This window comes from Cajanus cajan, chromosome 11 (assembly GCF_000230855.2).
Source record: "Cajanus cajan strain Asha chromosome 11, NIPB_CcT2T_4, whole genome shotgun sequence".
NCBI classification, from domain to species: Eukaryota; Viridiplantae; Streptophyta; class Magnoliopsida; order Fabales; family Fabaceae; genus Cajanus; species Cajanus cajan.
Window position 1 is genome coordinate 6,482,453 of NC_138527.1, and position 13,451 is coordinate 6,495,903.

Consider the following 13,451-nt stretch of genomic DNA (forward strand, 5'->3'; position numbering starts at 1 on the left):
CACATAACTTGAGTTGTAGCCATGAATTTTAGCCAAACTTCATGGCTATTGAAAGATAAAAGAATTATCTACAACTTTGATGAAGAAATCATGGGCAAATAAGACCTCTATCATGGACAAATTATCTCTACAACATGGAAATGTTGATTTGCCCGTAATAACATGATGTTGTTATAATGTTTTTGGAATAACTTGTACTATAGAGGTCCAAACAACATGAAACCAATTCCTAATAATAAATGATATATTTATATATAAGTTTCATGAAGACATCATTGTGACAACTTAAAAGAAGATTCAATACTAGTTAAGGATTGTTATTAGCCTAGGAGACAATGTTTATCCTAAGCTAGAAGATGAGCATCTTGTGTTGAAGATTGGAGAGAGTTCAAGTTAGACACCTTCTCTTAGGGAAGATGCCTTGAAGACCTTGTATAGAAGTATCTTTAATTAAACCTTTACATTAGAAAGCTTCAATTCAAACTCAATTTCTCAGAAGGAATCACAAAAGTAAGTTCAAAAGCAACATCAAAAAGCTTTAGTTAGCTTATTAGAAAACTAGCGCTAAAGACCTTACTCAGAAGGTTGCTCAAAAGAATGCTCAGAAGAAAGTTTCAAAAGCATATTACTTTTGAAAGATGTGCAGACAACACTAAAGTGAAAGTACAAGTTGATGTCAACATTGCTTAAAATTTAAGCTAGCTCCAACAAACATATTTTAAGAGGCTATAAAAGGAAGACATTGAGTCCATTTTTAACTGAGCAAAACTAAAGAGAAATGCTAGCTATCAAAGTTGTAAACCTTGCCCCATATTCATGTCGAGTCAGACGAAACAATTCCCAGCAAGGTTTTGAATGAGACAAATATAATACATGTTATTTCTAACAAGTGTATTAGTGTTTCAGAAGAACATAAGTACAGGAAAAATGAAGAATAGAGCATGTACAACTTCCCACACTAGAACTAAGACAAAGGGTAAAAGCTACAAGGCATCAGATGAAGAGATTAAACGAAGCCAAGCCCAGCACAAGAATAAAAATAATGAAGCCTCAGATGATACAAGACCACAAACAATGGATATACACAAGACGAAAGAATGTTCCAGACGGAACTAAAGTATTCCATCTTCACAAATTGACCAGATGAAAAGAAAAGTCAAAGTCTAGTCAAAGTCTACCTCTCAGACGGAGACTTAAATTCTAGACGCAGACAAAGAATATTGAAAAACCTCTAAAGTCCACTATGTCACAACGAGAAATATTGCTTATCATCCTCACTCTCAGAAGAACAAATGAAGTCATAAAAAACATGAGAAGAGAGAAGAAAAATGGACTAGCACGTATTCACAAGTCAAAGTTGCATGTGTTAGAGCAAGTATACCTACCTTTCAGAAAAAGACAACACCTTTGCAGCTACAATGCCAGAAAAAGTACAAATATACCTAGGTTATGATTGAATTTTGACATAGAAGTAAACAAACGACACAAAAGTAACACAGGTTCGACAAGCAAACGTTTAATGCAAGATCAAATGCATTACACAAGATCTACAAAGCCTGGACGAACTAAACAAGAACATCAGTCGATGGTTGATCAAGCAACAAGACTAGGTCTGATCAAAAGATAGAAGAACATTCAACAAATACTAGATGAGGCCTACTATAAGCCGAAACCTTGAAGTATCAGACGAAAGGCCAAAACAAGACTAAAATCTAGAACAAGACAAAAGTGGGTTTAACATCAGATGAAGCCCAATGATCAACTTAGATGAAGAATAGTCAAGGCAAGGCACATCATGAGAATCAGACAAACCAAGCCAAATGAATAGATAAAGTATGATATGTGCGTCAGACGACTATGAGTCTAATATCAAATGAAGGTGTGTCAAGGACAACCTAGAGCGCAACAAGAAAACTCAAACTAAGGCTGGTCAAAGAACAGAAGAAAGTCAACTACGCATAAGATGAAGGACAACACAGACTGAAAGATATTCTAGACGAAAACAAATTTTGTCTTCAATGTTGACCAGACCATAGAAAGTCAAAGCGTTAATGACTAATGCTTAAACGAAGATCAAGACATGAGATGCAAATGGACTACTAGACGCAGACGAAGACTGTCACTCAAGCATTTAAAGAATCAAGTCTCAAAGGACTACTCAGACATCGTCTATGATCATATAAAAGCTCTCAATATGGTTGCGTGAGTAAATCATGAAAAGAAGAAAGAGAAAATCAAGTGAAGAAGCAAAAGTATGCATGTGTTAGAAAAAGTGCATCACTTTTTCAGAAAAGGATAACGCTCTGAAGCTACAATGATTAGAAAAAGACAAAAGGTTCCTAGGTCTTTGCTAAACTCAGACGCAGTTGTTAACAAAACGTAGAAGACTTCACGTAATGTCTACAAACAGAAAGCAACATTTAATGCAAGATCTTAAGCATTAAACGAGAAGATCGAACTAGTCATGAACGACTATATTCTGCTTCAACAGACATTTGCAACGGGCAAATTTTACAAGACTATATATATGTCACTACTTCAAACCTTGAAATGTTGGCTTTGGCGAAGATGAGCGAAGAGTGATATCAAGCCCATGAAGAAAAGAAACTAGAGATAGAATGTGTAGAGTCAAATGTACCATAGTGTATTTATCTCTTTAGACTAAAGAGTTCCAAGTGTAACTTAGGAACATGAACCTTAGTGAGTGTAGAAACATATGTATCATCTCTGTGAGAGTAAACCAAACACTCAAATCGAATCATATATTCATCATTTGTAAAGCTTGAAGAGGCTAGGGAAAGAATACTTGTAAAGCCTGGAGAGGCTTGTCAAAGAATACTCACTGAGAGCAGAAGTGGATGAATAAAGAATACTAGCGCTAATTGTGAATTTAGCGGGCTAGGAGTTGGTCGATAATACTCATTAAGAACCAAAAGTAGCTGAGCAAAAAATACTAGCGTCGATGAGTGAAGTTGACGAACCAGGAGTAGTTGAGAATACTTGAGACCAGGAGTGGTCGTGATCTGGGTGGTCTATAATACTCACTACTAGCTTGAAGAGGCCGATTAAAGAATACTAGCGCCAATGAGTGAAGTTTGCTGACCAGGAGTGGTTGTGACCTGGGTGGTCTATAATAGTCACTACTAGCCTGAAGAGCCTGATTAAAGAATACTAGAGCCAATGAGTGAAGTTGGCCGACCAGGAGTGATCGTGACCTAGGTGGGTCTATAATACTCACTACAAGCCTGAAAAGGCTGATTAAATAATACTAGCGTTGATGAGTGAAGTTGGTGGGCCAGAAGTGGTCGTTAATACTATATGTACTTCATTGAATATCTAGTGGAACCCTTCTATTGAAGGAGACTGGACGTAGCTCAATCTATGCGAACCAGTATAAAATACTTTGCATTTCCCATCTATTTATTAGACGCAGATGCAAATTTTGTTTAGCTAATTTATTATATTGAAAGTTTCGTCTACTGCTTATTTCTTAATGCAACTATCTTCAGACGAAAATCATACATATTTAATTTATTATCTTAAAGAATGGTTTTCGTTTAAGAAGCTTTTTCCTAGTGCAAACGATAAACTCCTAGACGCAAAAATCTTTTGTTAAACCAATCCTGCACAGTTACTTCTAAGCATTCAAAATAATATTCTTAATTGGACAAAGAATAAGTCCCTTGCTAAAAAGTTTTAAAATTCCTTTATTCACACAAACACATATTCAACCCCCCCTTCTATGTGTTTTTTCGCGTACTTCAATTCAGAAATGTCCACTTCAACATTTGTATCAATTTTGTAATAGAAAAAAAAATGAGATGTGAAACTCCCTTAGTGGAAGCTTCTAATTTAGGAGAAATTGTTGTAACCTTAGCAATTGCTAGGATACACAAACCCATTACTTGTAAAAGCCTTCCCTACATCTAGCATGCAGAGGTGTAGGAAGGAGAGAAAACACACCAAACAGTTGGTTGAGAGTGCTCATAGTAGGTGGCTATAAGGATTGAAATCTCAGCAAGTTATTGAGTAAGAAAACTTAGTAGATGGCTAAGTGTAGAACATAAATGGCAGGTGGTTATGTTATGGGGAGGAAATCCAGCATGTGGCTGATGGTGCAATCTCAACTAGTGTTGAGGAATAACTTAGCAAGTGGCTAAGAGTAATACACAAACAAGTGGTTGCATTATGTAGGGGAAATCTAGTAGGTGGCTACTGGTGTAATCATAATAGTTGTTGCTGATTTAGTGAAAAATCTCACAATGTGTGTGAGGATCATATATATGTAACCCAGGTTGGGGTGAATCAATATAAAAACTCGGCGTGCAATCTCTCTAATTCTATCACTTTACTTGTTGTAGTTACTTTAACGCTTTATATGTATTTGTTGCATAATCTGTTGTTGCTTTAAGCTTTAACACTTAGAAGCATTAGCTTCCAAAGTTGTCTTTAGACGATATAATCAGCACCAACACTCAAAAATAACAACTTTTGAGCTACAAATTTTTTAAAAGGACTAATCTTTAAAAAGCATATCAATTCAACCCTTTTTCTTGTATGCTAACACTCACTTCACACACTACCCAGATAACATGCACCAAAGCAGCAAAAGAAATATCCTTCACCTACCTGCTCCATTATTTATAGAGGATCACTAGAAGATTCTTAGGAGAGGTTTTATCAATAGGAGTGTTGATCATATCTTGAAGCTAAGACCATATAACTTGAACAAAAGAACATTGAAGAAATAGGTGTTATGAAGATTCTGCAATAACACCACAGAGGCTACATAAAGAGATCATCATGTAGAAAGTGAGAACTTCCAACCAACAATAGTAATTTATTTATTTATTATTGTACCTAGGGATGACAAAAATACCAGTACTCGCAGGTATCTGCAAATAAAATTCGCTGCGGATAATAAATGGGTGGTTTAAATGGATAACTACGGGTAACAGGTGTGAGTAATTTTCTACTCGTTTATAAATGGGATGAGATAGGTATGATAGTATCCATACCCGCAGATGCCCGTTTAATAAAATTTCTTAAATTATGAGATTAATATATTTTAAGTTATTGATTATCTTGTATTTTTTTATATTAATTTTAATATCAACATAATTAACGTTGAATGCAAGTTTAAAAGTTAACATCATTTTTTTATTTTTAAAATTTTAATGACATCAAATACAAATTTAGAATTATTTATAATATTATTTTTTTTATTTTTTTATTTTGTAAAAAAAATCATAATTATCCATGGATATTCATGGATACTCGCAAATATTTAAAAAGTTCATGAATACCTGCGTAACGAGTACCCGCATGGATATGGGATGATTACGTGACAAATTTTTATCTTGCGGGACAGGGACGGGTATACTACTACTCACCCCCACAGACCCATTGCCATCCCTAATTGTAGAGCTGTCAAAATGGGTAACCCGGCCTGGCCCACTACAGGTTGAGCATTTGGTGGACTAACTCAACCTGGCTCATTTATTGAGTTTTTTTACTCAAATAATACTATTTTAAATTTTTTTTTTACCTAAATAGCATCTGTGCAAATTTATTTCCCCAACTAGCACTATTTACTATTCACATTCGGAACGGGTCGTTTTGAAATCATAATGGGTCGTTTCGGATTAAAAAATAACACATGGAAAACGGATCAGAACGGGCCGTTCCAAAATCAAAATTAGCACATAAAAAGTGGAAGCAAAATGGACTGTTCTGACCTACAAATAATTTTTTTTTTCAATTTTCACTTATCAAATATCAAAACTCAGAAACTAACCTCAAATAATTAAATTTATTAAATATTAACATTATAAATATATCTAAATAAATTTATTAAAATTCAATACAACAATAAAGATCAATGGTGGCAGAAACTGATTATGTTGTTCTCTAATGTCCATCTCTGTTTTAATCCTGCTGGACTTTGGCAAAGTTCGCTTGAGTTTTGGATTTGGCTACAAAGTTGGACCAGTGTAAGTAGGCCAATAATTTTCATGTCGGAGCTCTCCAAACTGTCCTTCGTATACCTTTCTGGAACTTGCCGCAATCATATCACATTTCATTTAGCCTTACTGTAAATCTCTCAGCGGGTCAAACTTTTCTCGGATGTTGCGTTTCTTTCAACTTTGTAGCCAAATCCAGAACTCGAGAGAGCTTTCAAGGGTCGGCCAAAGTCTAGCAGGATTAGAACAGAGATGGACATTAGAGAAGAACATAATCGTGTAAAAAATTGTTCCTATTGTCACACCCCTGGTCACACTAGGAAGACATATCCAAATATTGGTCATGAATTCAGTTTCCGCCACCATTGATCTTTATTGTTAAAATGAATTTTGATAAATTTATTTAGTTATATTTATAATGTTAATATTCAATAAATTTAATCACTTAATGGTAGTCTCTGAGTTTTGGTATTTGATAAGTGAAAATCAAACAAAAAAAAATTTATTTATAGGCCAGAACGGCCCGTTCTAGATGCATAATGGTCCGTTCTGGTTTTACTTTTTATGTGCTAATTTTGATTTTGGAACGACCCGTTCTGATCCATTTTCCATGTGTTATTTTTTAATCCGGAACGGCCAGTTCTGATTTCAGAACAGTCTGTTCTGAACGTGAATAATAAATGATGCTAGTTGGGGAAATAAATTTGTACAGTTGCTATTTGGGTAAAAAAAAATTTAAAATAGTATTATTTGTGTAAAAAATTCCTCATTTATTAGTGAGTTCAAAAAAATTGAACCCGGCCCGGCCCACCACGGGTTGATGGGTTAAACGGGTTGGTTCACCTAATTTTAAAAAAAAAATATAATTTTTTTGAATGTATCATAATGATGCAGACCGACTGAAAACAAACCAAATTGGCAAACTTCTCGCAGTGGGCTCACAATGCGTGCGATGGCTCGCGGTGTGCACGGTGGCTTGCGGTGGCTCATGGATCGCGGTGCGCGCGGTGTGCACGGTGGCTTGCGGTGGCTCATGGATCGCGGTGTGCGCGGTTGCTCATGGATCTCAGTGCGCGCAGTGGCTCATGATGCGTGCGGTGGCTCACAGTGCGCGGTGATTACGATGCCTCGCGACTCGCGGTACGCGGTGGGCGCGGTGGCTCGCGGTGCGCGTGGTGGCTCATGATGTGTGCGACGGCTCGCAGTGCGCAATGAGCGTGATGGTTCGCGACTCGCGGTGCGTAGTGGGCGCGATGGCTTGCGGCTCGTAGTGCACGCGGTGCCTTGCTGTGCGGTGCAGTGGCAGCTATGCGGTGCAATGGGTCCAGTGTGGTGGAAGCTATGGTGGCTAGTGCGGTATGGTGGCAGCAGCTATGGTGGCTGTGCGGTGCGGATCGAGGGTGTGAGAGTGCAGCTATAGATTTCTAAAGTTCATATTGAAAAATGAAACCCTAATAGGCTGCATAGGCCTAATAAGTACACGTTTTTTTTATTACGAGTTGGTGGGTCAGCCCGGCTCACTACGAGTTAAACCCGGGTGAGCTGGGTTCTTAGTGAGCAGGGTTCAAAATTGGTCCGTACTGAAATTTTTAATTTTTTTGGCCCAACTTGGCTCGAACCCGTGGTGGTCCGGGTTGGCTCACTGGACTGAGCTCACTTTGACAGCTTTACCTAATTGTACCTTTCATTTTGTTCTTGTTATTTGGATTTAAAATTAGTTTTAACACTTTCATATGTTAATTGAAATCTTATTTTTATTGACTATAATATATTAAAAATATTTATGAAATTCATAGATTTAATTTCTTCTAATAAATTATCAAACACACATATTACAAAATTTATTAATAATTATTAGAAATACTATATTTATAATTGAAACAAATATTCTATTAAAATAAAAAATTAAAATTATTTATATATTAACTATTTTTTCAAGTTAATAATTTAAAATAAAAATATATATTATAAAAATAATAATATTAAAAAATAAAATTATATAAAAAAAACTACAAGATTAACAAATTTTCAATGCATAAATAAATTGATAAATTTATTTAAGAAATTTTTTAATAGAAAATCAAATTCTCAACATGAATAATTAAAGTAACTTTAGTAAATATATTTTAAAGTATGATATTTTGATAAATTTATTTATTTTTTGTAATATTTAAATAAAAAAGTCAAGTAATTACCTATATTTAGTTTCTTAAAAAAAATTAAAAGTAAATAGTTTTGGAAGAAAAAAAAATTCTCATAAGTTTATTTGTCGTTATAACTTAATTTTTCTCGCAAAACGACCTCGTCACGGTAGCAGCAAATTTGCCCGCCGCCTCCTCTGTCGGGTTGGAGGCAGAAAGTGAAGAAAGGAACTGTGTTTTGGAATCGAAGCCATCGCCGATGTCTGTTTCATCGAATTCCTCAGCATTTGCGGTGCGCGTTCTAAGCTTCAACTCACTTGTCTTATGATCCTTCTTTTTATATTGAAAATTTTTAAATGAATGGGTGCAATGGTTATGTATGAGTAATTAGTTTATGTCCCAGTGTGAATATAGTGTCTCTTTAAACTTCATAGTTTCATTTTGAACGTTTTTGTTGCGAAAGAATTGGCTAGTTATGGAGATTTTGAAAGATGAAGAAATGAAGATTGAATATCAGAGGCCTCTTAAGTGGCAAAAGTGGCCAATTGTTCAAATATGTCCAATTTTTTCCCCCAAAGAAAACATCTTGGGTAGGCTATCACTAAATTGAATATGAAGTTTGGAAACTTGTAATTTAATAGGAACAGTTTGAGCAGCAAAGATGGATTTCATCTTATGCGGATAGAATCATTTATGTGCTGTTGTTGAATTTCTGTAGTTTAGAGAAGAAAATAGTTTGAACCAGCATGATATTTAGAAGCTCATTTGGAATCTTATATACAAGTGAAGGTGGCATTGGATATATGTACTGAATGCATAGTCTTGTTTTCTTTTTCAATCCAGGTGTCCTGATTCAATCACTTTAGTGGTGGTTGGACCAGTAATCCCTCCTGACCTGACCAGGTTGAGCAGTACCCCTTAAAACCATACTTTAAGTCTTTAAGCCTTTAGGTTTTTGAATGAATTAAACTACACAAGGTACTATGGAGAACAAGCGCTGCAAATTCTGGCTTCCAAACAAAAACAGATTTTGTGCTCTCTGCCCTCTCAATGGTTCCTTGTAAGTGTCAGTCTCTTTCTTTCTTTCCAATATTTGATTCATTTCACTCACCTTTCAATTCTATGGGCCCAGATTCTGTGGAAATCACAACTCAAGGTCCCAAGGCGAGTGGATCCCATGCCCCATAGATCCATCCCAGTACTTCTCTCCCTCATATGCTTTCTTCTGTGTATCATCTTATGTAGTTATGTTCATCAATTTTTTTATAGCTCTTCTTTGTTTGATTATTGTTATTTCATCATTTGATAGCTCGGTGCTAGAGCAAAATCTCAAAGGGCATGTTAAGCGGTGTCCATTGCTGAAACATGCTCAATCCTTGTCTCTCCAACCTTTCTATCGTAAAGGTATCAATGCTGGTTCTGATGGAGAGGAGGAAACATCTGGGGTTGATGATTCAGGAGTGCCCACTATGACAGTTTCTTCAGAAATGAAGAGGAATGCACTTCATGAGATGAGTGTACCTGAATTTTTCAATTTGATTGAAAAGATAGAATTTCTTCACGAGTCATTGTGTAAGGATATTCAGGACTCAATTCAGATGCCAGAGGTTTGCAGCCTCTGGATTAAAAGAGGAGTTGAAGATAGGTAGCTATTTATTGGTCAAACCTTTGAATTTATTTAAGTTTTAAATTCTGGTTGCTTTGTGTAGTTGTATCAAAATCATTTTGTCAGCAACCCTGATTTGTTACTGTGCCCCTGTGGTTGTTTCTTCACCACAAAGTCCCTTATGTGTACTTCCTTTATTATGAAGCTCAATTCCATCAGTCCTCATAGAACTAAACGTATGGGGTAATCTGACAAAGTCAAATCACCAGTTGGGACATGTATTTCAACCCAAACTAAAAGGGGACAAACTGAATTTAACTTTGTTTAATGGGTTTGATTTCTATTTACAACTTGAGTTGTATGCAGGAAATTGCCATTTCAAGAGAAACATATAATGCAGCAGGCATCTATTCTGGGAAATTTGGAAAACATTGGTGTACTGAAGAATTCTCTTGGAAGGAAACCATTTGAGTGTACAGAACCAGTTGAGAAGGAGGAGGAGGATGTCCCTTCAGTGATTGAGTTTGGAGCTGGTAGAGGGTATTTGACAAAAATGCTTGCAGATTGTTATGGAATCAAAAGAGTCTTTCTAGTTGAGAGAAAGGCATATAAGTTGAAGGTAGGACATAAGCTACTTGGAAAAGTAATAATCATTAAATGCTCCTACTTCCAACAAGTTCTAAATCATGATAATATTTGGACATGTTCTTGAGATGTTTGAACTTATAGTGATCTTTAATTTATTTATTCCTTGCTTATTTACATCATGCCAATGCTATTGCCAGGCTGATCGATCATTGCGACAAAATGAGAGCTTGATGTTAGAGCGTTTGAGAATTGACAGTAAGAGTCTTCAAAATTATTGTCGTAGAAGATATTTTCTGAAGTTGTAATTGTTGTAGTTTAGTTATGCTGCCTGCTTAGATATCTTTACTGAGGAAATCATTTTGTGTGTTTCAATTAGATATGAGAAATTAGTGAATCACAAGATCTGGATTTATAAATGTAATCTTGTTGAAATGTATACACGTTTAAGAAAGAGATTTTGGGAGACTTGTCTCTACATGTTTAAAAAATCTTGAAGAAAAATAATACAAAGATGCATTTATTGTAGGATGTCGACTAAACATATTCACTTTTCTTAGTCATTTGTATCTAAAGCCTTGTCCACTGTGTTGAGGGTTTTTAAGAATGGTCAGGCGTATAAACAACTGAAGTTTTTTCTTGGTTCCCCTTTTCATGCAAGTTATAAGGAACCCCTTTTCATAATACAAATACCCAGAAGCTGCTTCAATTGAAAAGTATGTTCGATTTCCTCATACTAATATAATTTTGGGCCAAGGGAATATCAGACCACAGTATGAGCGTGCATGTTTAGCACCTTTCATATTTTTCTGGCATAGCTTTGCAGCTAAATTTCTTCTGAAAGCTTGTGTGGTCCGGCTGCTTATGCTATTATAATCTTCTTAGTTTTGTTTCATCTCAGGCTCATCATCGGATCAAGAAACAGTATATATATTTTAATGTATTTTGTCATGTTGTATAGTGAATCCCCATGCATTACATATTTTATTAAAGACATGGATGTGCACATCGTTGAATTATTTAGATTTTGTTTGTTATGCTATCCAAAGTTTAGTCAGCTTGAAGCTTCTGATAGAATTTTCTGTATTCATATTTCTTGCAATTTTATTTCTTCTTCAGCTTCTTCATAGTTCTGTATTGCAGTTTCTTTTTTTTTTTTTTTTTTTATTTCTATAATTCTGTGCCCACATAAAATTGTAAAATCCAACTTTTACAGTTGAAGATTTAGATTTGAATGCTGTTGAGTCTTTGCAAGGAGTTCCATTTCTGGCGACTGGTAAACATCTATGTGGAGCTGCAACAGGTGAGTTTGGCAATGTAGTTAGATAATAAATTTAACTTAAATTTAGTCTTTGCATGAATGCGTTTTTAGATTTATGATATTTGCGGTAATTGTTTTATTGATGAAAACATAAATGTTCATGCAATTTTTCTTTTTTCAGATTTAACTTTGAGATGCTGCTTTCCTGAATATAGAAAAGATAGTAGTCAACAGAACACTGCTAATAAGTTTGGAGGTTTAGCTATAGCAACATGTTGTCACCACCTTTGCCAGTGGAAACACTATACAAGTAATCACTTTCTTCTGCCTTGCTAGTAAAAGCTGTAGTTTTTGTATTTAAACCTCTTTATGGATGTCTTGATAACTTTTGGTCATTAGCTGATTGAACTTGTAACCTTGCAGATAAAAGGTTTTTTCTGGATTTGGGGTTAACAAAGGAAGAATTTCATGCCATTACATGGTTTACCAGCTGGGCAGTAGATGCTAATCATGATGATTCAGATCTTCCAGATACTACCAATTGTAGATCACATTTACAATCAATGTAATCCCTTCTAATTCTTTAGTCATTAAATTGAGCATCAAAGTTCTCGTTACCAATTGGTATTTTATCAGAAGTTGTGTTTTGTCTGCAGAAAGGAGCAAGGTGATGGATTTGTGATCGGAGTTGAAAAAATTCTCTCAGACATGCAAGCAGATAGACGAGCAGCACTGGGATTTAAGTGCAAGTGGATTATTGATATGGGGAGGTTGATGTGGTTAAGAAAACATGGATTAGATGCAAAGCTTGTCAGATTTGTTCCACCTAGTATTTCTCCTGAAAATCATTTGCTATTGGCTAGACCTTCAAATCAATTATGAAATGTTTATTTCATTCTCTCTTTTTTTTTTCTTCCTGATTTTATCCCTGGTGACAATATGTTAGATTTCTTGTTAGGTGATACATTCTATGTTCTTTTCGTAATACTAAAGTAAAATGAGGAGCACATAACCGCTTATTGCCTTAGGGATTAGGACTGAATTTGTCATTTTATTTCTTTAGTTCTACTCTGGTTGGATTGTTAGTGCCATGAGCCCACAAGATTATTTTTCATGTTTTTGGCTTGACTGAAAAGTAAATTAAGTTTGACTAAGGATTGTTTCTGTCAATAATTGAACTCAATTATTGTTTGAATAATTCAAGCTTAGATTTAACATATTAACCACTTATATCTGAATGTGTTTTACAATAGGTATATTATTTGAGATGTTATAATTAAAGATAAATTAAACTTAATGTAGAATTGTTGATTACATGTGAGAGATATAAATGAGGCTTAAAAATCAGGGATTCTCCACTTAATTTAAGGCAATCTAACAATGGAAGAATTATAGAAGATCCTAAAATAATGAAAAGACTAATCTAGTTGCATAAATCTTAAACGAGAAGGTGATTTTGTTTGATTTGGGAAATCTAAATGAATCTCCAAAAAATAAAACTAAGGCCCAATCTTGACTTTCTCCCACAAGTTGGGTGATAGATGTTTGTCATACCCAAACTGGATCCAATGTTTTCATTAGTAGGATTTGGAAGAGCACTAGTTAAAATGTCTACATTTTGGATGCATGAGGGTTCATGATCAAGATTGATGACTCATGGTCCTTCTTTTCCTTTATAAGATGTCAGTAAATCTTCGCGTGCTAGTTCTGTCACGATCAAGGATCCCTTTTAGTTAAATTTCTTCACAAATACCACGTGTCATTGCCCTAAATTTAGGTAACACCTTTTTTGGGTTTTTTTCTTCAATAATTATCAAATGATTTATTTTTGTTTAAATTTTATGGAACACTAATTCATACTTATAATTAATTATTATGAATTAAAAAAAAATAAA

The 13,451-nt window shown here is 35.0% G+C and overlaps 1 protein-coding gene across 2 annotated transcripts; it reads left to right on the plus strand.

Annotated features, from left to right (window-relative positions):
* The first annotated feature begins 8,238 nt into the window (after positions 1–8,238).
* Positions 8,239–12,583, plus strand: LOC109791691 (methyltransferase). 2 transcript variants are annotated; one of them, XM_083066839.1, is made up of 10 exons: positions 8,239–8,396; positions 8,948–9,164; positions 9,237–9,302; positions 9,414–9,749; positions 10,077–10,329; positions 10,496–10,553; positions 11,512–11,598; positions 11,738–11,866; positions 11,980–12,121; positions 12,193–12,458. In XM_083066839.1, the coding sequence occupies exons 2-10, from the start codon at positions 9,088–9,090 to the stop codon at positions 12,236–12,238; spliced, it is 1,194 nt and encodes a 397-aa protein (XP_082922965.1). In that variant the 5' UTR covers positions 8,239–8,396; positions 8,948–9,087; the 3' UTR covers positions 12,239–12,458. The 2 variants fall into 2 exon arrangements, with proteins under 2 accessions (XP_082922965.1, XP_020206604.1); XM_020351015.3 differs by having other exon boundaries at positions 8,240–8,396; positions 12,213–12,583.
* The last annotated feature ends 868 nt before the right edge of the window (positions 12,584–13,451 follow it).